At 42.2% G+C, this 27,583-nt stretch overlaps 2 protein-coding genes across 3 annotated transcripts in view; both read left to right on the forward strand.

Moving 5' to 3' along the window:
- Nucleotides 1-12,293, forward strand: part of LOC118398677 (solute carrier family 35 member F1-like) — a 128,516-nt gene extending 116,223 nt beyond the window's left edge. The window contains exon 8 of the mRNA XM_035794249.2: nt 10,588-12,293. Coding sequence (XP_035650142.1) covers nt 10,588-10,812 — 225 coding nt within the window. The 3' untranslated portion in view covers nt 10,813-12,293. The remainder of the gene's footprint in view (nt 1-10,587) is intronic.
- Nucleotides 12,294-17,585: 5,292 nt separating this feature from the next.
- Nucleotides 17,586-27,506, forward strand: LOC118398680 (uncharacterized). Of its 2 annotated transcripts, none has more exons than XM_035794250.2 (8): nt 17,586-17,921; nt 19,377-19,656; nt 20,050-20,172; nt 21,081-21,392; nt 21,808-21,899; nt 23,583-23,764; nt 24,918-25,087; nt 26,904-27,506. In XM_035794250.2, exons 1-8 carry the CDS (start codon nt 17,664-17,666, stop codon nt 27,083-27,085), a joined length of 1,599 nt encoding a protein of 532 aa, XP_035650143.1. In that variant the 5' UTR covers nt 17,586-17,663; the 3' UTR covers nt 27,086-27,506. The 2 variants fall into 2 exon arrangements, with proteins under 2 accessions (XP_035650143.1, XP_035650144.1); XM_035794251.2 differs by having other exon boundaries at nt 17,597-17,921; nt 21,135-21,392.
- Nucleotides 27,507-27,583: the final 77 nt, after the last annotated feature.

Here is a 27,583-nt window from a genome sequence, read left to right on the forward strand (position 1 = left end):
TTGGGCGTGCAAAATTATTCAGCCCCCTTAAGTTAATACTTTGTAGCGCCACCTTTTGCTGCAATTACAGCTGTAAGTCGCTTGGGGTATGTCTCTATCAGTTTTGCACATCGAGAGACTGAATTTTTTTCCCATTCCTCCTTGCAAAACAGCTCGAGCTCAGTGAGTTTGGATGGAGAGCATTTGTGAACAGCAGTTTTCAGTTCTTTCCACAGATTCTCGATTGGATTCAGGTCTGGACATTGACTTGGCCATTCTAACACCTGGATATGTTTATTTTTGAACCATTCCATTGTAGATTTTGCTTTATGTTTTGGATCATTGTCTTGTTGGAAGACAAATCTCTGTCCCAGTCTCAGGTCTTTTGCAGACTCCATCAGGTTTTCTTCCAGAATGGTCCTGTATTTGGCTCCATGCTACCGCACGGCAAGCGGTACCGGAGCACCAAGTCTAGGTCTAAAAGGCTTCTTAACAGCTTCTACCCTCAAGCCATAAGACTCCTGAACAGCTAATCAAATGGCTACCCAGACTATTTGCATCGCTCCCCCATCACCTCGACTAACCGGTGACCCCACACATTGACTCTGTACCAGTAACCCCTGTATATAGCCTTGCTATTGTTATTTTACTGTAGCTCTTTAATTATTTGTTACTTTTATTTTTTACAGAAGAGTAGGCCAAGTTAGGGGGAGAGGGACCAAATTCTTAGGCTGAGACACACCCTAAGTGTAGTAAGCTACTAACAGCTTACTACACAACATACATTTAGTATTACTTTCTTAGCAACAGTATTCATACAGTTTAATCAGAAAGTATTCAGACCCACATTTTGTTACGTTACAGCCTTATTCTAAAATTGATTGAATTGTTTTTTTTCTTCATCAATCTACACACAATATCCCACAATGACAAGGCAAAAATAGTATAAAAAAAACAATTGCGAACATTTTTGCATTTTTACAAAGAAAAAAATAAAGGTTACGTTTACTTAAGTATTCAGACCCTTTACTCAGTACTTTGTTGACACACTTTTAGTTGCCATTACAGCCTCGAGTCTTCTTGGGTTTGACGCTGCAAGCTTGGCACACATGTATTTGGGGAAATTCTCCCATTCTTCTCTGCAGATCCTCTCAAGCTCTGTCAGGTTGGATAGGGAGCGTCGCTGCACAACTATTTTCAACTAGTCTCTCGAGATGTTTTATCGGGTTCAAATCCGGGCTCTGGCTGGGTCACTCAAGGACATTCAGAGACTTGTCTCGAAGACACTCCTGCATTGTCTTGGCTGTGTACTTAGGGTCATTGTCCTGTTGGAAGATGAACCTTCACCCCAGTCTGAGGTCCTACCGCGCTCTGGAGCAGGTTTTCATCAAGGATCTCTCTGTACTTTGCTCCGTTCATCTTTCCCTCGGTCCTGACTAGTCTCCCAGTCCCTGCCGCTGACAAACATCCCCACATGTCACCACCATGCTTCACTGTAGGGATGGTGCCAGGTTTCCTCCAGACGTGACGCTTGGCATTCAGGCCAAAGAGTTCATTCTTGGTTTCATCAGACCAGATAATCTTTTTTCTCATGGTGTGAGAGCCTTTACGTGCCTTTTAGCAAACTCCGAGCGGGCTGTCATGGGCCTTTTACTGAGGAGTGGCTTCCGTCTGGCCAATCTCCACAGAGGAACTCTGAAGCTCTGTCACCGAGACCATTGGGTTCTTGGTCACCTCCCTGACCAAGGCCCTTCTCTTCTCCCCCGATTGCTCAGTTTGGCCGGACGGCCAGCTCTAGGAAGAGTGTTGATAATTACAAACTTCTTCAATTTAGGAATGATGGAGGCCACTGTGTTCTTGAGGACCTTCAGTGCCTCAGACATTTTTTAGTACCCTTCCCCAGATCTGTCTCGACACAATCCTGTCTCGGAACTCTACCGACAATTCCTTTGACCTCATGGCTTGTTTTTTTTTCTCTGAAATACACAGTCAACTGTGGGACCTTATATAGACAGGTGTGTGCAGTTCCAAATCATGTCCAATCAATTTAATTTACCACAGGTGGAGTCCAATCAAGTTGTAGAAACAAGGATGACCAATGGAAACAGGATACACCTGAGCTCACTTTCGAGTCTCAAAGCAAAGGGTCTGAATAGTTTCTCGAAACCTGTTTTCGCTTTGTCATTATGGGGTATTGTGTGTAGATTGAGGAACATTTTTTAATGAATCCGTTTGAGAATAAGTCAGTAATGTAGCAAAATGTGGAAAAAAGTGAAGGGGTCTGAATACTTTCTGAATGCACTGTATCTCCCTGGCATATTACATCATTTATGCAGCAGCATAAAATACATATTTTTAGACTCGCTGTTGTGCTGTGTTCACTTGAACAGGAAGGTGGCTCTGCAGTCCGTTTTGTGGGCAAACTTTGTCATAAATCTTTGTCATCAAGGTCTGGCATTCTCTGGATGTATGGTACTTTCAAGGATTGAAAAGGATTTGCAAGGATATTGTCTAGTTAGCTAACTTGCTAGACTTTGAAAAAGTATGATATTGACATGATCAGTCCAATCAAAGCTACGTTAGATATAACATGATTTGATGTAATTTTGTATGTGGCCAATACTTCTAATGTAAATATATGGCAGCACCCAATGGGGATTGAACTGCCTAGCTCTACCTGTACATTTAGCGGTGACATAGTGTCCCCATGAGTGACAGAGCACTGAGCAGATCATGGCGCAACTAGAGAAGATTACCAACGCTTACGCTCTGTATTTTCGCTGGCTGCTCCACCACCACAGAAAGCACTGAGCTAGGCTGAAACACCTGCATTCTGGAACTGCCTTACTCAAGAAAGAGACCATGTTTGTATGCAGCTTTATTAACTTAAGGATTTATTTGCAAATATTTGCAAATTGAAGTAAAATAACATTTTATTTTTTGCTAAACAGGGGGGGCTCAAAACGGTTCTGCACCACCTGCCCTGAATGATGGGGTCGCCACTGCCTAAGAACAACACAAACATTTATTTTCCTCACTTGAACTAATTGCTTTTGAACTCCTAAGGGGAGATGCAGGGAGTTGTGTACTATTATTGACAGTTGCGGATGAATTAATATTAATAGCATTAAACGGTAAACTGGAAAGCATCAAGAGGGGAGTGGATATTGCAAAGGTCTCCAATTAGTTTTAGTATTGATGGAATATTCTGAAATAAGATGTTTCACAATGCCTTGGCTGGTATTTTGGCTAAAACCTTTGCAGCATTTAGCTGAGCCACTTTGAATGAATATGCCATATTATTCTCCTTCCAGATACTAACAACAGCAATACTGTATATCTAAAGGATTGGTTAGTTTATCAATGCTGTACTTTTAAATCAACTGCTAGGAAAGGTGAGGGAACAGGGAAGTTGTTGGCTTTGTACTCAGTCTTAGCTCCCTGACCACTATTACCACAACGCTACTCTTTGCCTCCAACCAGACCAGCATGAGGAATGCATCTGAATGCCTGTGTCAGCAGTTCACAACACAGTATGTACTTTATGGTACATGTGCTTACAATGTCATTCTCAGTAGCACATTTCAATGTTGAAATGATAGTGGTGTCCTGGAATTACTTTTAGAAAGGCTATGTTTGTCCTCAGAACAAATCACATCAATAGTACCAACCCCACACCTTAAATGATCTTTCCTTAGTGATCAGTGATTTGTCTTCGGTTAAAATCATCAATCATGACAAAGTCCTAATACTAAGCATGTGGTGCTAATGATTTGGTTTAACCGGGCTCTGAGCAGCAGGAGCATAAAACCCAGATCCTCTACCTCTATCATCAGACAGTCATATTTGATTCCTATTCTCTAAATGGCTCCTGTCCTCACATTTTAAAATCTAATCAAATCAAATGTTATTTGTCACATGCTCCGAATACAACAGTGAAATGCTTACTTACAAGCCCTTAAAAGCCCTTTACCAACAATGCAGTTTTAAGAAAAATACCAAAGAAAATCAAAATAAAGTAACAAATAATTAAAGAGCAGCAGGAAAATAACAATAGTGAGGCTATATACAGGGGTGTACCGGTACAGAGTCAATGTGAGGGGGCACCGGTTAGTCAAGGTAATTGAGGTAATATATACATGTGGGTAGAGTTATTAAAGTGACTTATGCATAGATAATAACAGAGTAGCAGCAATGTAAAAGAGGGAAATCCAAGTAGTCTGGGTAGCCATTGACTAGATGTTCAGGAGTCGTATGGCTTGGGTGTAGAAGCTGTTAAGAAGCCTTTTGGACCTAGACTTGGTGCTCCGGTACCGCTTGATGTGCGGTAGCAGAGAGAACAGTCTATGACTAGGGTGACTGGAATCTTTGACAATTTTTGGCCCCTTCCTCTGACACCGCCTGGTACAGAGGTCCTGGATGGCAGGAAGCTTGGCCCCAGTGATGTACTGGACCATACACACTTCCCTCTGTCGTGCCTTGCGCTCGGAGGCCGAGCAGTTGCCATACCAGGCAGTGATGCAACCAGTCAGGATGCTCTCAATGGTGCAGCTGTAGAACCTTTTGAGGATCTGAGGACCCATTCCAAATCTTTTCAGTTTCCTGACGGGGAATATGTTTTGTTGTGCCCTCTTCACGACTGTCTTGGTGTGCTTTGGACCATGTTAGTTTGTTGGTGATGTGGACACCAAGGAACTTGAAGCTCTCAACCTGCTCCACTACAGCCCTGTCGATGAGAATGGGGGCATGCTCGGTCCTCCTTTTCCTGTAGTCCACAATCGTCTCCTTAATCTTGATCATGTTGAGGGAGAGGTTGTTGTCCTGGCCTCACATGGCCAGGGTACTATGGTGTTGAACTGTAGTCAATGAATAGCATTCTCACATAAGTGTTATTTTTGTTCAGGTGTGAAAGGGCAGTGTGGAGTGCAATAAAGATTGCCTCATCTGTGGATCTGTTGGGGTGGTATGCAAGTTGGAGTGGGTCTAAGGTTTCTGTGATAATGCTGTTGATGTGAGCCATGACCAGCCTTTCAATGCACTTTATGGCTACAGACGTGAGTGCTACGGGTCGATAGTCATTTAGGCAGGTTACCTTAATGTTCTTGGGCACATAGACTATGGTGGTCTGCTTGAAACATGTTGGTACAGACTCAGACAAGAAGAGGTTGTAAAAGGTCAGTGAAGACACTTGCCAGTTGGTCAGAGCATGCTCAGAGTACACGTCCTGGTAATCCATCTGGCCCTGCGGTCTTGTGAATGTTGACCTGTTTAAAGGTCTTACTCACATCGGCTGCAGAGAGTGTCATCACACAGTCGTCCGGAACACCTGGTGCTCTGATGCATGTTTCAGTGTTACTTGCCTCAAAGCGAGCATAGAAGTAATTTAGCTCATCTGGTAGGCTTGTGTCACTGGGCAGCTCTCTGCTGTGCTTCCATTTGTAGTCTGTAATAGTTTGCAAGCCCTGCCACATCTGACGAGCGTCTGAGCCGGTGTAGTATGATTCGATCGTAGTCCTGTATTGTCTGTTTGATGGGTCGTCGGTGGGCATAGCAGGATTTCCCGCTTCTTGAAAGCGGCAACTCTACCCTTTAGCTCAGTTGCCTGTAATCCATGGCTTCTGGTTGATTTATGTACGTACAGTCACTGTCGGGACGAAACCATCGATCCACTTATTGATGAAGCCAGTGACAATGTGGTGTACTCCTCAATGCCATCGGAAGAATCCCAGAACATATTCTAGTCTGTGCTAGCAAAACAGTCCTGTAGCTTAGCATCTGCTTCATCTGACCACTTTTTTTTATTGACCGAGTCACTGGTGCTTCCTGCTTTCATTTTTGCTTGTAAGCAGGAATCAGGAGGATAGAATTATGGTCAGATTTGCCAAATGGAGGGTGAGGGAGAGATTTTTTACGCGTCTCTGTGTGTGGAGTGAAGGTGGTCTTGAGTTTTGTTTTCCCTTTGGTTGCACGTTTAACATGCTGATATAAATTTGGTAAAATATAATTACGTTTCCCTGCATTAAGTCCCCGGCCACTGTGGTGGTATGTCGACAGCTACGAAAAATACAGGTAAAAACTCTCTAGGTATATAGTGTGGTCTACAGCTTATCATGAAATACTCTACCTCAGGTGAGCAAAACCTAGAGACTTCCTTAGATATCGTGCACCAGCAGTTGTTTATAAATATACATAGACCCCCACCCATAGTCTTACCAGAGCAGGCTGTTATATCCTGCCAATGCAGTGTGGAACCCACCAGCTGTATGTTAATTATGTCGTCGTTCAGCCACGACTCGGTGAAGCATAAGATATGACCGTTTTTAATGTCCCGTTGGTAGGATATACGTGCATTTAGCTTGTACAAAAAATGCGAAAAAACTAATAAAATAGTATGGTTGGTTAAGAGCCGATGAAACGGCAGCCATCCTCTCCCGTGCCATTATAGCTCATTCAAATGAGCTGTAGCTGATGTAATGTAATGCTATCTCTACCTGCCATGACCACAGTAGGAGGAAACCATGACCTGATAGGAATCTAATCAGAACAGAGCACATAGCCATAGCACACCATCTGCTTAAAAGAAAATGGCTACATTTTCATTCTCCTCAAAGGTTTTCCTACAGTAGATTAGGAACAGTGGTGGTGAAAGTCTCCTTCTGAGGCGGCTGACATCACCAGTTTGCAGGGCTCTAGCCGTGGCTCCTGTAGAGAATGTAAATGAGTATGTGGAGATGTCACCACGCTAAGTAGAATGTATTCCTCTCAGTTTCCCAGTTATTGCTTTCTCCTCTCATATATTCTCCTTCGCTGCAATAGCACTTTCTTCGGCCCATTACTCCACATGTTAATAAAAGTCTTCTTGACAGAGCTATCTGCCTAATTTGTTTCCCATGTTCTACATTGATATTGCTCTCAGGAGTGTTTACTTTAGCAAACGCTAAATTGAAACACTGCGAGTGAGGTATCGCAACTCTACAATAGGGGCATGTGTATTTGCCTCCAGAGAGCGAGAATACCCGGTTGTCAGGGCAATGATTCATATTTCAGTGAGACGAAATGCGAAGTTTCAGAAAGTACCAGTACTGAGTCGATATGCATGTGTACTAGGTAAATGAGGTAGCTATGTACATACAGTGGAGCAAAAAAGTATTTAGTCAGCCACCAATTGTGCAAGTTCTCCCACTTAAAAATATGAGAGAGGCCTGTAATTTTCATCATAGGTACACTTCAACTATGACAGACAAAATGACATGAAAATCACATTGTAGGATTTTTTTATGAATTTATTTGCAAATTATTCCCCACTGTATACTGTATGTAGGATTAAAGTGACTAGGCAACAGGATATATAATAGACCGTAGCAGGAGCAGGTAGCCATTTGATTAGCTATTTAGCAGTCTTGTTGTGCAGTCTTCTGGCTTGGGTGTAGAAGCTGTTCGGGGTCCGCTGGTTCCAGACTTTGTGCAATGGTACTGCTTGCTCTGCAGTAGCAGAGAGAACAGTCTATGATTTAGGTGGCTGGAGTCTTTGAAAAATACCTTGCAGTTGCCGTATCGAGCGGTGATGCAGCCATTCAAGATGCTCTCAATGGTGCAGCTGTAGAACTTGTTGCTGATCTGAGGGCCCATGACAAATCTTTTCAGCCTCCTGGGGGGGAAGAGGCACAGTCGTGGCCTCTTCACAACTGTGTGTGTGGACCATGGTAGTTCCTTAGTGATGTGGACACCGAAGGAACTTGAAGCTCTCGACCCGCTCCACTACAGCCCCGTCGATGTGGATGGTGGTATGCTAGTAAATGTTCATAAATGAGGAATACAAAGGACCCTATATTGAAAGCAGTTGTGGTTCTGGAGTTAATTAAGCAATTTACATCCTCATCATGCTTAGGGTCATGTATAACATTTCCAGTTGCCCATTATTTTAGCTACCATGGCTAGAAGAAGAGATCTGTGACTTTGAAAGATACTGTAGGTCTCAAATGAGCATAGGGGGTTTAAAGGTGTGTGTGTGTCTCAGTCACCAGATCTCAACCCAATTGAAAACGTATGGGAGATTCTGGAGTGATGCCTAAGACGGCGTTTTCCACCCTCAACAAAACACCAAATTATGGAATTTCTCGTGGAAGAATGGTGTCACATCCGTACAATAGAGGTCCTAACACTTGTAGAATCTATGCCAAGGCACATTGAAGCTGTTCTGGAGGCTCGTGGTGGCCCAATGCCCTATTAAGCTCTATGTTGGTGTTACCTGCAGGTATTTTGTGTTGTTTCTGTAAATGCGTGGTCAAAATTCAAGCTCTATTCTTGATATGTTCTCTGTGTAGTCCTGTTAGTGTGCCGAGACAGAAACGGTTTTGTTCCTTGATTGACTGTAGTTTGACTATCTTTTCTAGTTCTTCTATTTTCTGGTCACCGGACCGATTGCTCCGTATTGCTGCAGCAAAAGGCTTAATAAAACCTGCATGGGCTTTACTAATTAATACACATAGAGGGCTCCCTCACTCTCCCTGATTCTCTCTCATGCTCCTCTCTCCCTGCTTGTCTCTCTCGCTCCCCTCTCCCTGCTTGACTCTCTCTCACTCCTCTCTCCCTGCTTGTCTCGCTCTCGCACCTCTCTCCCTCCCTCACTCACTATTTCTTTCTCTGCATCTCTTTCCATCTCTCTCTCTCTCTCTCTCTCTCTCTCTCTCTCTCTCTCTCTCTCTCTCTCTCTCTCTCTCTCTCTCTCTCTCTCTCTCTCTCTCTCTCTCTCTCTGCATGGCCTGCCTCTACTACAGCTAGGACATTGTCAGATAGACAGTCAGAGACACAGTCTCAGGGGGTGTCCACCTGTAGCTCAGCCCACCAATAAGGGGAGCAGAAATAATTAACATCCCATAACACCATGTCTCCCTGCTCCGTCTTACAACATCCCTGCCTTCCCACATCCCTGATGGCAGCTAGCTTCAGAACACAGGGACATGTGTAATTTGGTAACAGTGTGGTAATCGTGTTAACCCAGGGGAGGAGATGCCACCCACTGCACGCTGCCCAGCGAAAGGGGACCGACATGGGCATCATGAACAACTAGTGCCTTACCTTTTGATGTTAGCAGATTCTTCTTATGATTTTAAACAAATAATGTTTACAGCTGGGAAGCTTTAGATTTGGGGTGTTGCATCATACTATTGTTTATTATTGCACTGCAGCAATCTTACAGTAGCTCTAACTTTAATCTCTAATCAGGGATTTAGACCTGGGAAACAGGCCAATCGAATCATTGGTCAATCGTTACATTAGAGGTTACAATACATTACCAGTAAGGAAAAAGTAAAGAGAACCAGCTGTACTGTGGTGCAGTAGTAGTAGTCTCATTATAATACCTCAAAACATTGCCCGTTCAAAGTTACAGTTGAGTTATTAGTTGATTTCAACAACCGCCCCCTTCAATACACCAATCAGAACACACCGTCAGGGGCCTTTTTTGAGCTTGTGCCACTAATTCTGTCTAATTCTCATTGGAACACTGTACTATATGACCTGATGTGTCGTGTTGTCATACTGATATGTGTGAATAGAACGTATGAATCACACTAAGTTCCATTGACATGCAGACTGAGTAATGTAACATTCTCATTGGAGCCTTGGGCCTTTACATTCTTAGATGTACTGTGTGCATTTGGCCTATTTTCCTATTTGCTGTGTCAACACACGACTGGTTGGTACTTGAGTGACACTTTCCGTCTCTCACAAGTTCTAGGGTCAATACCCATGTTTTTCTGTAAATCCATGTCTGTCAAGCCATGTTTGTAGCATCTTGCTTGGTTTTGTATGGATCATAACAGGGATTATTCCAGAATATCTGTTTTACTCGCATACTTAGCGCAGAAGAAACATTTATGTTTATTTAACCCATCAATCCTGTCTAGGAAGATATTTTTACCGTGTATCTCGAAAACAAAATGGCTGTTTCGAAATATGGTCGTTTGTCCTCATTCAATCAAAAGATGGTATTACCTCGTACCCCTGCACATTGACTGGGTGCTGGTACTCCTTGTATACAGCCTCCTTATTGTTATTGTGTTACTATTTCCTTTTTTCCCCTTTTGCTAAAAGTTTTTATTTTATTTTTTAAAAACTTTTTAACTCTGAATTGTTGGGAAAGGTCTCGTAAGTAAGCGTTTCACTGTAGAATCTACACCTGTTGTATTCGGCGCATGTGACCAATACAATTTGGATTATCACCCTGTCTTTCAGGATTCTAGTTTTTACTTGTCACATGATAGGTTCCCGCTTTGCCAAGGATGTGACGTCAGTGTGATTCGTAATAGATGTTCACTAAAAATAGAAAGACAAATGTAGACATTCTGTTCTAAAAATGCTCATTACCTCGTGCATTTCATTACTTTCCCATATCCTAACTTACGTTTCTAGCCATAGTCATCACTATGCAAACTCACTGCTTCAACTTGATGCATTTTCTACAATTGTGCCATGAGTAGCCCACAAGGCAGCCTCTTGGAATCTCTGCTTGGTCTGCTATTACAATGCCCTCTGTGTTACATCTGATCAGACAGAGATTTTTCACTATTTCTTAGTTTACGGAGAGTGTTTGTGTGTCTGTTCCAGTTTTCAGGGCTCTACCTCCTGTCCTTCGTCATCATCATCCTGGGTCTGGTGTTCTACACCTCCTCCTCCACCTATGTGGCACAGGACCCTCGCGTCTACAAGCATTTCCGCAACGCCGGCCACCCCATCACGGACACGCCCACTCTGGGGCCCCTGGAACCCTCGGTGACCTATACCAGCCTAAGGCAGGAGATAGAGGAGGAGCCTCGCATCAGGGTGGCCTGAGAGGGTGGGGCCTAATCATCCACTGCCCCACCTCCCCAGATTCTGTACAGAGAGAAGGATCACTGAATGATTAAAAAAATGATCGAAAACATGTAGCAAACACGCAAAAGTACACTGTGATCGCAAACTGTGAATAGATAGCAGTGGCTATTTCTGATTTTGAAGATTTGTTTCATGTATAGAAATATACTGTTACCCCATCACGTTCCCTCGTACTGTACATTTGACATGTTTAGAAGGTTTTGTGCTTAAGACTTGTGTAAATGCTCAATTGTGACTGTCTCCTTTTTTACATGAGCACAAAACGTTATTGCATTTTAAGCTTTGAGTTTGCGATGTGGGTTATTTCAGTGTTTAATTGTTCCTTCAAATTGATCTCTTTTTGTAAAACTACCCCGTTAAAGTATCATGTCCAGAGGTACGATAAAGTAATATACAGACTTAACATGAGTCAGTGCCTTACTATGTATTACTGTTGTGTGTTAGAGCTGCACGTTATAAATGGCCCCTTCCCTGTCCAACATTGTCTGAGGACATTGGATACTGATGCAGCCCCTACAGTTATATTCATTTATAAACTGGGTGGTTCGAGCCCTGAATGCTGATTGGCTGACAGCCCATATACCATGGGTATGACAAAACTCTTATTTTTACTGCTCTAATTATGTTAGTAACCAGTTTATAATTTGTAATAAGGCATCTCGGGGGGTTTGTGGTATATGGCCAATATACCACGGCTAAGGGCTGTATCCAGGCACTCCACGTTGTGTCGTGCTTAAGAACAGTCCTTAACCGTAGTGTATTGGCCATATACCATACCTCCTTGTGCCTTATTGCATAGGGTGGCGCACAATTAGCCCAGCGTTGTCCGGGTTAGGGTTTGGCTGGGGTAGGCCGTCATTGTAAATAAGACCTTGTTCTTAACTGACTTGCCTAGTTAAAAAAATATATATAAATAAAATTGCTTAAATAAACTATACTTAGAACACTGTGGATTGCTTCTCTGCAGTACATTTAGTCTGACCTTACAACTACTTACCCACAGATATGACAACTTTCCATGTTGGAACCATTATCTCTTGAGGCAAATGGGTATAAAGACAAATATATCAGGATTGCTAATGGAGTGAAGTGATTATTGTACATTTGGTTCATTGTTCATATGTACTGTACACTGAACTCTAGTTGATAGAAAAATAAGAACTGATTGTAAGAATGTGATGATTACAATGCACTTGTCATTCCAGAATTGTGCTGTTCTCTTTTATTGATTGTCCAGCTGCTGGACTGCATTTTAAGTGTGTTGCTTTTTTATTCCCTGCTGGATTTTATCCAAAGCACATGAATGAAATGATTTGGAACAGATTTCTTTCAAAGTATTATTATTCCCTGTTTTTTGTATTATATTTGATTTATTTTGGTGTATTGGAGCACTTGCTGTCAGAAATGTTAAACCTAAAATAAAGTATCTTTGTCTGAAACGCTGAGAATTCGGTTTTAAGAAAAATCACACCACTCAAAACATGTTACCAGGAACATTATTCAAAGTATTTTCATAGCAATTTGGGGTTTCGGTGAAGATTCGCGCAAAGAAACACAGAAACATGAGCACTATTTGCAACTGAATATTGTTGAGTGAATGGTTGGGCATATACAGATAACATCATCCACAATTCATGATGGAGCTCATCACTGTGCAGGTCCACAACTAAAACAGCAGAAGAGCAGGTCATGTTGAAACAGTCAACTGTTCATTTAGTTGTTCATTTTTATTATATTCTGGAATACAGTATGTAGAACATTGTAACATTCATTTTGGCAGTCCGAGCAAATGCGCCTTGGTCATAGGGACTTCAGATTGCAATATTTATTTATATACAGTACCAGTCAAAAGTTTGGACACCTACTCATTCAAGGGTTTTTCTTTATTTTTACTCTTTTCTACATTGGAGAATAATAGTGAAGGCATCACAACTATGAAATAACACATGGAATCATGTAGTAAAAAAACAAATGTTAAATCAAAATATATTTTAGATTTTAGATTCTTCAAAGTAGCCACCTTGATGACAGCTTTGTACACACTTGGCATTCTCTCAACTAGCTTCATGAAGAAGGAGTTCCCACATATCAGCACTTGTTAGAGAACTTGTTGGCTGCTTTTCCTTCACTCTGCGGTCCAACTCATCCCAAGCCATCTCAATTGGGTTGAGGTCAGGTGATTGTGGAGACAATCTGATGCAGCACTCCATCACTATCCTTGGTAAAATAGCCTTTACACAGCCTGGAGGTGTGTTTTGGTTCATTGTCCTTTTGAAAAACAAATGATAGTCTTACTAACCAGATGGGATGGCGTATCGCTGCGGAATGCTGTGGTAGCCAAGCTGCTAAGTGTGCCTTGAATTCTAATTAAATCACTGACAGTTTCACCAGCAAAGCACCCCCACACGATCACACCTCCTCCTCCATGCTTCACAATGGGAACCCCAGATGCGGAGATCATCCATTCACCTACTCTGCATCTCACAAAGACACGCTGATTGGAACCAGATTTCCACAGGTTTAATGTCCATTTCTCGTGTTTAATGGACCGAGCAAGCCTCTTCTTCTTATTGGTGTCCTTTAGTAGTGGTTTCTTTGCAGAAATTCGACCATGAAGACCTGATTCAAGCAGCCTCCTCTGAACAGTTGATGTTGAGATGTGTCTGTTTCTTGAACTCTGTGAAGCATTTACAGTTGAAGTCGGAAGTTTACATACACTTAGGTTGGAGATATTAACACTATTTTCAACCACTCCACAAATTACTTATAGTTTTGGCAAGTCGGTTAGGGCATCTACTTTGTGTATGACACAAGTCATTTTTCCAACAATTGTTTACAGATGATTTCACTTATTCACAATTTCAGTGGGTCAGAAGTTTACATACACTAAGTTGACTGTGCCTTCAAACAGCTTAGAAAATTTCAGATAATTATTTCATGGCTTTAGAAGCTTCTGATATGCTAATTGACAACATTTGAGTCCATTGGAGGTGTACCTGTGGATGTATTTCAAGGCCTACCTTCAAACTCAGTGCCTCTTTGATTAACATCATGGGAAAATCAAAAGAAATCAGCCAAGACCTCAGAAAATAAATTGTAGACCTCCACAAGTCTGGTTCATCCTTGGGAGCTATTTCAAAACGCCTGAAGGTACCACGTTCAGCTGTACAAATAATAGTACGCAAGTATAAACACCATGGGACCACGCAGTCATCATACCGCTCAGGAAGGAGATGTCTCCTAGAGATGAACGTACTTTGGTGCGAAAAGTGCAAATCAATCCCAGAAAAGGAAGGACCTTCTGAAGATGCTGGAGGAAACAGGTGCAAAAGTATTTATATCCACAGTAAAACGAGTCCTATATCGACATAACCTAAAAGGCCGCTCAGCAAAGAAGAAGCCACTGCTCCAAAACTGCCATAAAAAAGCCAGACTACGGTTTGCAACTGCACATGGGGACAAAGATTGTACTTTTTGGACAAATGTTCTCTGGTCTGATGAAACAAAAATAGAACTGTTTGGCCATAATTGTCACATGAGTTGACGAAGCAGGTATGGGGAGTCAAACATTTAATATTGAAGCGTCAGTATACAAGAAAACAAAGACAAAAAACAATCAGTGCATCTGCAGGGAACAGAGCAAGGGAACTGACAAATATATGGGAGGAAATAAACGGATGATGAGTGAGTCCAGGTGAGTCCAATATCACTGTGCGTAATAGATGATAGGAGTGAGTGAAGCAGGGCAGCCTGGCGCCCTGAAGTGCCGGGGGGCAGACGTGACAATAATAACCATCGTTATGTTTTGAAGAAAATGGGGAGGCTTGCGAGCCGAAGAACATCATCCCAACTGTGAAGCATGGGGGTGGCAGCATCATGTTGTGGGGGTGCTTTGCTGCAGGAGGGACTGGTGCACTTCACAAAATAGATGGCACCATGAGGTAGGAAATTATTGGGATATATTGAAGCAACATCTCAAGACATCAGTCAGGAAGATAAAGATTGGTCGCAAATGGTTCTTCAAAATGGACAATGACCCCAAGCATACTTCCAAAGTTGTGGCAAAATGGATTAAGGACAACAAAGTCAAGGTATTGGAGTTGCCATCACAAAGCCCTGACCTCAATCCCATTGAAAATTTGTTGGCAGAACTGAAAAAGCGGGTGCGAGCAAGGAGGCCTACAAACCTGACTCTGTTACACCAGCTCTGTCAGGAGGAATGGGACAAAATTCCCCCAATTGTGGGAAGCTTGTGAAAGGCTACCTGAAACATTTGACCCAAGTTAAACAATTTAAAGGCAATGCTACCAAATACTAATTGAGTGTATGTAAACTTCTGACTCACTGGGAATGTGATGAAAGAAAGAAATGCTGAAATAAATCATTCTCTCAACTATTATTCTGACATTTCACATTCTTAAAATAAAGTGGTGATCCTAACTGACCTAAGACATGGAATTTTTACTTGGATTAAATGTCAGAAATTGCGATTTTTTTTTGTTTAAATGTATTTGGCTAAGGTGTATGTAAACTTCTGAATTCAACTGTATTTAGGCTGCAATCTGAGGTGCAGTTAACTCTAATGAATTTATCTTCTGCAGCAGAGGTAACTTGTGAGTCTTCCTTTCCTGTGGCGGTTCTCATGAGAGCCAGTTTCATCACATTGCTCGATGGTTTTTGCGACTGCACTTGAAGAAAGTTCAAAGTTCTTGAAATCTTCTGCATACTGACCTTCATGTCTTAAAGTAATGATGGACTGTCATTTCTCTTTGCTTATGTGAGTTGTTCTTATCATAATACGGACTTGGTCTTTTACCAAATAAGGCTATCTTCTGTATACCACCCCTACCTTGTCACAACACAACTGATTGGCTCAAACGCATTAAGAAGGAAATAAATTCCACAAATGAACTTTTAACAAGGCACACCTGCTAATTTAAATGCATTCCAGGTGACTACCTCATGAAGCTGGTTGAGAGAATGCCAAGAGTGTGCAAAGCTGTCATCGAGGCAAAGGCTGGCTACTTTTTAAGAATTTATTTCACACTTTTTTGGTTAATACATGATTCCATGTGTTATTTCATAGTTCTGATTTCTTCACTATTATTCTACAATGTAGAAAATAGTTTTAAAAAATAAAGAAAAACCATTGAATGAGTAGGTGTGTTCAAACTTTTGACTGGTACTGTAGGTTTTTTCAAAACGTTATATGATATGCTAAAGTGGGTCCACACATATGCAGCAAGATATTAAAACAATATCAGTCTACAGGTAACTGACAAAATAAAGGAAACACCCTCATAGTGTCATAATAGGGAGTTGAGCCGCCAGAACTGCTTCAATGTGCCTTGGCATAGATTCTACAAGTATCTGGAACTCTATTATTTGGCGTTTGGTTGATAGTGGTGCAAAACCCTTGTCTCAGGCACTGCTCCAGAATCTCCCATAAGTGTTTAATTGGGTTGAGATCTGGTAACAGAAAGACAGACAGACAAACAGACACACACCCTTTAAAACCCCTATGCTCCTTTGAGACACATTTTTCAAAGTCACTGAGATGTAGCCAAAATAATGGGCAACTGGGCATTTGTATACATGACTCTAAGTATGATGGTATGTTAATTGCTTAATTAACTCAGAAAACCACACCTGTGTGGAAGAACCTGCTTTCAATATACTTTATAACCCTAATTTACTCGTGTTTCCTTTATTTTGGCACTTACCTGTATATGGAATATCAGAGAAACCACATAATTTATCTCTTACTTTGCATAGTACATTGCACTTCAAATACAATACACAATCATAACATTGCCAAAAGTTTAAAGGAAAAGTTGCTGTCTTATGTTAGGTCTATAAAGTGCTATCAATATTCTGTGACAGAACACTGAGCCAATCACAGCACAGCTAGAGAACATTACCAACCCCTACGCTCTGTATTTTCCGTTGGCAGCCCCACCACTGACATTTTTCAATTATTATTTTTTATTTTTTTATTTAACCTTTGGCAAGTCAGTTAAGAACAAATTCTTATTTACAATGACAGCCTACCCCGGCGACTCTGGGCCAACTTTGCACCGCCCTATGGATCTCCCAATTATGGCCGGATGTGATGCAGCCTGGCTTCGAACCAGGGACTGCAGTGACACCTCTTAGCACTGAGATGTAGTGCCTTAGACTGCTGTCCCACTCGGAAAGCACTGAGCTCGGCTGAAACACCTGCTTTTTGGAGCTGCCTTATTCAAAAATGCAAAAACGAGGCCATGTTTGTTTGCAGCTTTATGAACTCAATTATTTATGAATGTTTTATATTGTTTGCAAACTGATATGTGGCACACATTCATGCCAAAATAACATGCAAAACATGCAACATCCTCTTGTTTTCTGCTAAAAATGTGGGGCTCAAAACAGGTCTCCACTGGGAAGGAGTTAAATTACCATTTGATATTTGCATTGTCTAAATGGATTGGCTTTGGTAATGTATTAACTGTAAAATCCTGATGATCACCACGCAATTGGATGGAAAGTACAATTTACCTAATGGTATGGTAGGCTACCTATATACATAATTGAATGGTACAACCTGAATAGGTGCGCTTGATTTAGATCGCACCGGGTTAGTTTGCCCTTTGGAAAAGCCTATTCATCATTTGGTAGCTCACTAGGCGAACCCCACTTCCACGGTGCGCCAGGCAAGCTCGTGCCTAGGTATTAAACTCCCTGGTGATTTCCCGTTTGACTGCAACAATGGTACGTTCCTAAACCTTTAAATTCTTCTCAAGCATGGCCGACTTTGGCAGGTGGCAAATATGGCACTCCGTGAGGATAGTTGGGAGGATGAGTTGCAGGGACAGTTCTCGCCTTTATCCGCTACTTCATTCGAGGTCAAAGAAGAAAGTGAGGACACACATGGAAGCTCCAACACGGGGATACTAGACTTAAGTGACGAAGTCTTTATTCTCATCCTTCGACGGCTGGATCCCACGTCTCTCTTGAGAGTTGGAAGCACCTGCCGAACCCTGTTTCGAGTTTGTTCCTGCAACTCACTGTGGACAAAACACTTCCAGGTAATGTAAATTTAATTAGACTTTAGTATTTTCTTTTATGTAGGCCTGAAATTTGCGGATCCTCCTTTGAATGAAGTTGGTAGGCTATGCATTGCCCCAACTACAGGTAATATAATTTAACCAACATGTGTATATATATTACTAGTAGTTTAAGGATAGGTACTACTATGGTGTAGTACATAGATTAACTTTAGCGATACTGCCTTTGCCCTCGATTCGCAGAAAGAGTCAATGTCTGTCCACTTGCAGTGGATCTGTTTTGAATGTGGAAAATGCTCCGTACATTTCTTTTCTCCATTAAGTAATCTAACAATGAATGTATGTTGCGATGTTTATTTCAAGTCTTTTCTCATTGAAAGAGACTTGAGTCTAGCCCAATATCGGACTAAAGGCCTTAACGTTACTCCTTATTGTCCAAGGTCCTTACATATTCCGTTTAACGGCGAATTGGCTCGAAGCCAATACAAATAAGTGAATCAGTCATCTCTGTACAGTTTTAATAACATACATCCTTTCTACTTTTCGATCACATTAAAATAATTTCACAATTTAAGTTGCAGCGGACAGGAGCTTTCAGTGACAACACGTTCGTAGTAAATATCCATCTGCGTCCTTTTGGATAGGCAGATGGCTAATTAGCACAGGTCTGTTTTCTGTGAACGAGTGCTGTAACATGAAAATATGACCGCGTGGGAACCCTAACCCTGTAAAGGTGCGTCAGTTGAACCGTTTTGGGAATAGTAATGATCTCTGATATGAAACAAGGTTATGTTTTCCAAACCTTACTGCATGCAATGCCTGTCAATCTTCAGTGCCAGCGTCAGGGGTCTTAAAGCTGCAATTTGTTACTTTTTGGGTGACTGACCAAATTCACAAATGTTAAAGCGCAGTCTTATTAAGTATAAGAAGTGGTAGATCTGTTCTGTGCTACTTCTATGCTTTCCATTACATTGAGTTTGGCTTAGTTCTGGGTAGAGAAATATTTCACAGTGGTTTAGTGGAGAGTCATTGGACCATCTTACTTGTTTTGTCGCAAACAGTTTCAGCAGCCAGGAAATGGCAGTGTGAATTTTGCATAGTGCATCTTTAACAAAAATCCCCTGTACAGAAGACTCCATTGTCCAATGACTTATGTTTAATGTAATGGAACTGAGCCATGATCAAGTGCTAGTGGGTGTCCACCCCGATGTGCTGCATGTCATGAGACTATTTACACGTTTTTGGATTACTTCGTGCAAAATATTGTTTGCATTTTCTCAATGCGACATGGACATTTAAAGACTCCTGTTTCTGTGAAATGAGAATAAGGACTGTGTAGCTAAGGCTAGTCAAATTCTGTGCTACAACAGTAAGAGTTCTGTAAATGGATACCAAGTCTTTGGTTGAATCATATCTGGTCTAACAATCTGTAGCTAGCCTTGCACGTTCACTAGGCTTTTTCTTCTCTCTACGTAGACCTCATTTGGAGTTCCGTTTGCCACCGCCACCTGCTCCATCTCTGCCAAGAGTGCCTTCCGTTTGGTCTTCATGTGGCGAACTCTCTTTAGAAACCTACATTGTAACCGGTCTCTCCAGGAGAAGCTCTTTGCAGAGATCCCATTCCCGCCACACAAGTACTGGGTCCAATGGCTGGTTCTGGAAGAGACTGTTCCTCTGCCCTCTGTGAGACTGCCTTGCACTGACATAGAGAGCTTATGGGGAATTGAGAAGGAAGTGTTGGAAGGTAAAGTCCAAGGTAAGTTAATTTATTTTAGGAAGATGTAAAGCCGTATTCATATTAGCAGTTTGGCTCCTAGGAATTGCCACCCCTTGTCTTGATATTAAAATTGCCCCCCCCCAGACCATCAGGCTTCTGAATAGCTGCCACTAGTTGGCTACCTGCTCCCCTGTCCCCCTTCCTGCACCACCCCAATGGTAATTTAACACGTTGCAGATTAATATATGTATATGTGTTCTTCCCTGTGACCTGCATTGTTGCAGCTCGGCGCTTAGGCTCTTCACTGTAGCCTGCATGTACATCTGCAACCCTGTGCATGTGACTAAACTCCCTGAATCTAAATAAAGTTTGTCAGGTAGTGGAGGAATGTTGGTCGCGTTAATATTGCAACAGTGTTTTGTTCTTTGGCAGAGAAAGATGAGGATGAGGGCCGAATGCTGAAGTTCGAATGGAAGGAGCTGTATGCCTTGGCCCTTGAGCACCATGGAAGCATTGCCAAGGTTTTCCAGCATGTTCTCAACCAACAGAGCAATGGTAGGTTGTATGGGCCATACCACTTTTAGCTTTTCATTAGTGCTCTTTGTTCAGTCAATACTCTGTTAATTTGCTAAAGGTGGGTTGTTGCTTGAATAATTAAGATGTGTCTGCTTTCTACAACCAGTTATGAATTCCAATCTCTTTACGGTGACTGCAATGGGACTCAAAGGTGGTTCTGTCCTTTATTGCCAGCTATGAGCCTGCTGCCATATTGTTATTCAGATTGACTTTTTGCCAGTGCAGACGAAGGCTCCTTGATTGTTGTGCTGTATCTATGGCCAACTTACTTGTGAATTCTGGCCAGAAATATGTCTTTTCCCAATGTGTAAAGAGAATGTTCTGTTATTTTTTTTTTTTTGAAGTCGACACCACACCTATAAGCAATGACTTTACTTCATCTTCAAAACACAGCTTTGATCTTACTCATCATACCCATTCTCTTGAATGTTGTACTGGGAAGCACGAAATTGCCATTATACTCAAATACCTTTTTGAGCCATATCCCCCTTGCTGGGTTTTGGTTTATGATGGAAAACATCAAGGTAAAAAAAAATATATTTTTGCTCTGCTGATCTGCTTCAAAGTGGTTCAGCTGATATGGGGAGCAGAAACTAGATGCATGGTTTCAGTCTGAGCTGTCTCCCTCTGGATTATAAATCATGTTCTACTCTCTGGACTTAAGCCCTGCCCTTCCTTCATATGCCTTCTTAAACTAACAGCGTAAGCCTATAGGTAGAGCAGCTAATGGCCTTCAGGCCTCCCTTGTATCTTATGATACCAAAGTACTTACAATCTAAGTGGCAGACGGGCATTGATCGATGTCCATCGATAAAGTAGTCATGTTTTTGGGCTCAGCTAGCTTTAGATGTATTGGAACATAAATGCAACTTTACCCCTTGACACAGTGCATCCACTTGAGATAAAGGTTTCTACCCTGATGTGGACTTCTACCCTACCAGACCACTGTGAGCTGGAGGCCATGTTCAGTCAGTACAGCCAGTGTCGGTTCCAGTGGCTCTTCACCTACTGGTTGTTCCGCCAGCCAGTGCCCTTCGACAGGCAGCTCAGGGCCATCTACCTGCAGTGGCAGAAGCACAGCAAGAGGAAGGTGGTGTCCTGGGGAGGCACGTTGTGTGACATCAGGTACCTGGCCTCATTGCATCACATCACTTCCGACTACTGGCGGGGCAAGCTGGCCCAGGGTGACGAGACTGTGGGTAAGTAGCGCTTTCAGATATTGCTCCTCGCCCCACTTTTAATTCTGCTTTGTGTTAATGTTATGCACATTCATGGCACACACTCTTATTTGGAGTGGATTAAATCTTTAGTTCTGGATTTGTTTTAGAACAGTGCCCACTCAGGTCATAACCATAATGACTGAAGTGTATTTATATTCATTTTCTATGCCTCAAGAATATCATACCATCTTGATTTGTAACTAACGGTGTAATTTCTTTAAATGATTAATTGGACCGGTGAGTATAGGTCAATGAATAAGCCTCTCCATGCAATGTTACCCTGTGGTGCTCTGTACTGACACGTCTTGTACAAGGCCTCCTGTGATCAAATGGCTCAGCATGGAGCTCTCAGGGCTGCTGGCTTTAGTCAAGTATCTATTCTCCTTCCTCCCAGGAATTCAGACAGTGGAAAACTATTTCTCCATGTGCAAATCCCTGGTGGCCTGGATTTTAGGGCGTGACTGGGGCAGATTGAAAAGCAAAAAGGTATGGTAAAGGACTTTCTATTCTGCCCGTGAATGACTTGGTGTCAGGGAAAGTGAGTAGTGTACCCACTGAAGTGTTTTTGCCCACACTGATTTTAGCACCATGCTGAAAAAATGAGATACCTTCAGACTGCTTCTATACAAATGACATTTTGGCATCTATTCAGTAGTCGTTAGTATTCAATCAGTGTGCATCTCCAGAGCATTAGCTCTGTGCTGGTGGTTTCACAAGTCACAGATTGAACGGGCAGCAGGAAGCTCGCAGTCTTATGTAATGGGCTGCTAAATGTATTATAGACATATCAGTGATGTCCTGTGACTCCAACTAAGCTGCTACAATGCACTCCATAGCAATAGTCAAGGACGGTGTTACCAAGAGAATTGGTAACATCAGATTGGCACATAAACTGCTTATGTAACCAATTATGCCAGATTATTTTTCTCATCTGGTTTAACCTATAGAAAAGCACCTGTGACATGTTGCCATGAGCAGCACCTCCGATTGAGATGAGCGTGATGCAAGACTCTGTCACACAGCATCTGCTCATGTGCACAGATTCTCTTCACTGTTACAGGATGGTAGCCAAGGGAAGTTGAGCCCCACGCTTCAACGCTTCAATGCTTTTAGTAGTGAAAATTGACACTGCTGTCTACCTTCTGTCTGTCATATTACAGAGTCTACTGTAATTTATGTATGACTGTTGCCTAAATGACATATTATTCTTTCAAAACTGGTTTCAACTCCCCTGGTCCATAATCCCTTCATGATGTGATCACTTATTAGCCTGTTGTATTGAATTGTTGCCTCCTTAGTGTTTATGTTGAAACTTCAGTGTTTCTATGAAATGTTTGACTTTTCTCTTGAAAAATAGATAATCTGAGACTAACCTTGTAAAATAAAGGGGATATGTGGACACCTCTTCAAATTATAGTATTTGGCTATTTCAGTCACACCTGTTGCTGACTGGTGTATAAAATTGAGCGCAATCTCCATAGACAAACTTTGGCAGTAGACTGGCCATACTCAAGAGCTCAGTGATTTTTCAACGTGGCACTGTTGAAAGGAGTGGCGATAGGAGTGGCGTACAGCTCACCGCCATAAGAGTCTGGAGTGATGACTCTCACTCCCCCATCGGAGTGTGATGGACTAATCTGGGTTTAGCGGATGCCAGGGGAACGTTACCTGCCCCAATGCATAGTGCCAATTAACATTTGGTAGAATAATGGTATGGGGCTGTTTTTTATGGTTTGAGCTAGGCCCCTTAGTTCCAGTGAAGGGAAACTAACTCTACAGCATACAATGACTTTCTAGAATATTCTGTGCTTCTGCACAGAGCCCTGACCTCAACTGAATCAAACACCTTTGGGATGAATTGAAATGCCGACTACGAGCCAGGCCTATTCGCCCCACCTCACTAATGCTCTTGTGGCTGAATGGAAGCAATCCCTGCAGCAATGTTCCAACGTCTAGTGGAAAGTCTTCCCAGAAGAGTGGAGGCTGTTATATCAGCAAAGGGGGGACCAATTCTGTATTAATGCCCATGATTTTGGAATGAGATGTTTAAGTTTGTCCACAAACATTCAGTTTGCTCATGTGTTTTTGTATTTCAGCTTCTGGCTGAAATAAAACTTAAGAGCAGCCAACACTACATGCTAAGTGTTACTATGTGTTGCCTGAGTGCAGGTGTACGAGGACACGCTGGAGGGTGTGTACCTGCTGCTGAGGAGGGAGATGCAGGAGACCCTGGTGGAGCACGAGAGGTTCTGGCAGGTGGCCAAGGTTCAGATGACCCGAGTGTGCACCCTGGAGGAGACTGCTGGAAACTATGTCAACTGGAAGATGACTGAAACACTGCCCTACTACAAGTATGTGTCTTCTAAAGTTTGGGCTGCATAATCGGGATTTCAGATTCTTGCGGGAATATGGGATTACTGTTTGGGGTTGGAAGAAAATTGTTAACTAGAAAAGCCTCTTGACCTCTTTGCAGTCACTGCTTGACTTTAATAACCTTCCAAATTTTAAGACTCATTGTGTTTGGCTGATTCTGGGCTACCTGATGTGAATTTTGCCTGTGAGGTTGTGATTAGCTAGAAAGCGATTCTACTCTATTAAAAGTGAGTGTGACTACTTGAGGGGTGTGCTGCTGGTATGCTCTTTGACAGGGCTTTGAAGCCGGGGGGGGAAAGCAGTGAGTATTGGGGCACTGCTGGTAGCTTCAAACGCAGTGCCTGCAGCGCAGCACCCAGCGCTATCCACTGTCAGTCGATCTGTTTGAACTTGAAGACCACTCATCCCCTCGACCTATACAGTGAAGTTCATCAGAAGCACTCAAACCCAGAGCTAGAGTTTTTTACCCCAGAGATGAATGACATTTTTCCAAATGGTGTTTTTCCCTTGCCTTAAAGAGCTGAAAAAGCCCTGACTGGCTGCAGGACAATTTAATGACTGCTTGAGAATAAAAAGCCTTTCACAATGGTATCAAAGTAATATTTAAAATGCCCTTAGTATTCAGAGCCTGGCTGGGTGAGTCATTTAATATTCTGATAATCTGCTCCCAAATTTAAGGCTTTGGAGAGAATGGGTTGTTAGCATAACTTGCGTTCTCTGAAAGTTACTTTGGCCACAGCACTTTTCTCTGAAAGTAGACGTCCCTAGTGATTTGGGTGTTGAATATAATGAACAGTTCATTGTTCTAAGATGAGAAATTGCCTTCATAGCACTTCACTGTTTTCTTGCACATACTATTTTCCAGCCTCTGTGGTTTGATCATGTAAAATGTGTCCCTGCTTCTAAAAGAATGCTGCTCAAAGAAACGGAATACTCTTTCCTTGTTACTTTTAGGGGTCTCAATTCAGGGCCACCCACCTATTAGTATCTGCCTTCTGTCTCACTTCATCTTGTTTAATATCTATCAGGAACATTAGAAGTTCCATGCATTCTGTCATTGATTAATATGAATTGAATTTTAGCAAAGCCCATTAGAAATGACTGAAGTGTTGAACTCTGGCCATCCCTCAGGCTGTACATGGTGTCAGGCAACATGGTTTACCTAGACCACGTGCAGGGCTTCCTCCACAGGAAGAGGCTGGTCCATGACTGGTTCTTCATGAAGGAGAACACCTGGGTCAGACAGCTGCTGCCTGGGGACCTCTACCCTCTGCTGGAGTTTGACACCAAGATCTCCCAAGGTATAGTAGAACCTCTATTCCCCTGTATATATCCATCCAATCAGCCACAAGGTTGTGTTCTCCAGTATACACTGAGTGTATAAAACATTAGGAACACCTTACTAATATTGAGCTGCACCCCCTTTTGCCAAAAGCGTTCCACAGGAATGCTAACCCACGTTGACTCAATGCTTCCTACAGTTTTGTCAAGTTGTCTGGATGTCCTTTGGGTGGTGGACCAGTCTTGATACACAGGAAACTGAGTGTGGCAAACCCAGCAGCATTTAATTGCAGTTCTTGCCACAAACTGGTGTGCCTGGCACCTACATAACCCGTTCAAAGACACTTAAATATTTTTTTTGTCTTGCCCATATACACTGAATGACCCACATTCAAACATTTCTCTAGGCTTAAATCCTCCTTTAACCTGTCCTCCCCCTTCATCTACACTGATTTGAAGTGAATTTAACAAGCGACATCAATGAGGTGTCATTGCAGGTGTTATGTTTTGTACACTTTATACCCCCCACCACTGAATCATCCACATAATGCTCTCTGGAGACTCTGACGCTTAGCTTTCCCTCTTTCTATTGAGTTCTTCAACGCGGTCCTTTCTCATTTATGTTCTTACTATACTTAGTAAAGTCATTGCATTTGCATTTTGAGTTAGTTCATATGAAATCAGTCAATAGAAATAAATAAATTGGGGCCTAATCTATGGCTTTCACATGACTGGGCAGTGGAGCAGCCATGGATGTGCCTGGGAGGGCATAGGCCCACCTAATCAGTATAAGTTATTTTACAACAAAAGGGCTTTAGACATAAATAATCAGTTCCTTGATATGTCACAACTGTCAGGTGGCTGTATTATCTTGGCAAAGGAGAAATGCTCACTAAAAGGTATTTTAAACGATTTGTGCACAATTTGAGAAATAAGCATTTTGTGTATTGAATGTAATGTGTTGCTGCCATGTTGTCTTAGGTCTCTTGTGTAGTATTGTGATTTGTCTATTTTTAATCCCTGTCCCCCCCCGTAGGAGGACTTTTGCCTTTGGTAGGCTGCCATTGTAAATAAGAATTTGTTCTTAACTGATTTGCCTAGTTGAAACATGGGACCAACATTTTATTTAGTTCAGTATAGTTTAACTTGTACCATTGAGGCAGGTTTTTTCAACCTTGAAGGACTCCTTTCTTTCTGCATTACAGAAGTTCAGGTTTACAGCCTCATTGCCTTTCAATTTCAATGTTTCTGCTTTGGACCACATTCATGTTAAACTGCATGTCAGCTCATTCTGTAACGCTTTAGAATGAATAGAGCTGTACATGACGATATTGATTGTAATCAGTATTTGATAGTGACAAAACAAATGTTCTTGGTTGGCATGCATTTCTCCTGTACATCGGGAAATCCCCCTCCATGCATTCAGGGTGGGAGGTATTGACTGCAAATGGTTTGACATTTAACCTGGGCTGTGCTACAGCCATCCATCACTGGCCCTGGCCATGACATGTTGTCAAAACACTGTAAAAAGCCTTAATTAGGATTTAGTACCTGTGCCTGCCAACAGCTATGTGACCCATTGGCCTGATCATAGATTGACACACCCAAAGGGGCCATTTGTCTTGTTTACAAGCTTCAAATAATGGCTTTGCAGGTCTGTTCCTTATGCTGCACCTGTAGTTCTTCAAATACACACAGCAGCTAACCTTTGTTTTTACACTGCCGGTACTCACTGTATTAGTGTTCCTAGGAGGGTTTCCTGTTGTGGATGGCTGCACAAATGCTTTCATGCTTACTGACTGCAGGGCTATTGTCTGATACGGTGTCTCTTTACAGACAGCCTGCATGGAAACTCCATGCCAGCCCAGCTGAGCAGGGTGATGTGGCTGTACCTCCACTCTGGACAGACACTATTCCTGGAGGCAGTGAAAGGCCTTGTGCTGCAGTGTGCTCAGGCCAGTCTGGGGGACTTCTGCAGCCTCTCCCCTGGTGCCTCTATTCAGCCCCATGTCAGCTAGCTGGCTAACGCAGATTGACCACTCCGTTTTAGAGCCTCTACGAGATGTACAGTACCACGTTGTTCTTTACTGGATCCAGTGTCCAGTGCTTTTATCACTTTTTACTGTATTTTATCACCACTCAGATTTTAGCTGGTGAGCTGGAATTAATCTAGATTTTAAATGAATTTTTAAACTTGAATCTTTGTCAATAGTTAATGAAATGTAGGCTATTGATGTACATTGTAGAAACCTTGTTTGCTGTCATGTAATTACTCTACAGCCAACATTTGGGGCAAGCCATTGAAGTGATGACATTGCTCAATCATTCTCAAATGGTAAATGTATTATTCAAAGCCTAACAATTCTTGTCCAATTAACAGGCTAGAAACCTAACAGTGCTGGGTTGCTGTATAATGAATAAACAACTCTGACAAACTTACTTCTGATTTGTCGATTCTAAGTACTGAAAATACTGAATAAACACTTATTTTAACTAAATATAATACATCAATAAAA

The sequence above is a fragment of the Oncorhynchus keta genome, chromosome 19, assembly GCF_023373465.1.
Source record: "Oncorhynchus keta strain PuntledgeMale-10-30-2019 chromosome 19, Oket_V2, whole genome shotgun sequence".
Taxonomy (NCBI): domain Eukaryota; kingdom Metazoa; phylum Chordata; class Actinopteri; order Salmoniformes; family Salmonidae; genus Oncorhynchus; species Oncorhynchus keta.

Excerpts from the sequence above, each read along its gene's own strand:
- LOC118398680 (XM_035794250.2), top strand. The coding sequence starts at position 17,664 with ATGGCACTCCGTGAGGATAGTTGGGAGGATGAGTTGCAGGGACAGTTC. Across the intron at positions 20,173-21,080 it reads TCTCAACCAACAGAGCAATG|TGCATCCACTTGAGATAAAG; the intron begins GTAGGTTGTATG and ends CCCTTGACACAG. Across the intron at positions 21,900-23,582 it reads GCAGATTGAAAAGCAAAAAG|GTGTACGAGGACACGCTGGA; the intron begins GTATGGTAAAGG and ends GCCTGAGTGCAG.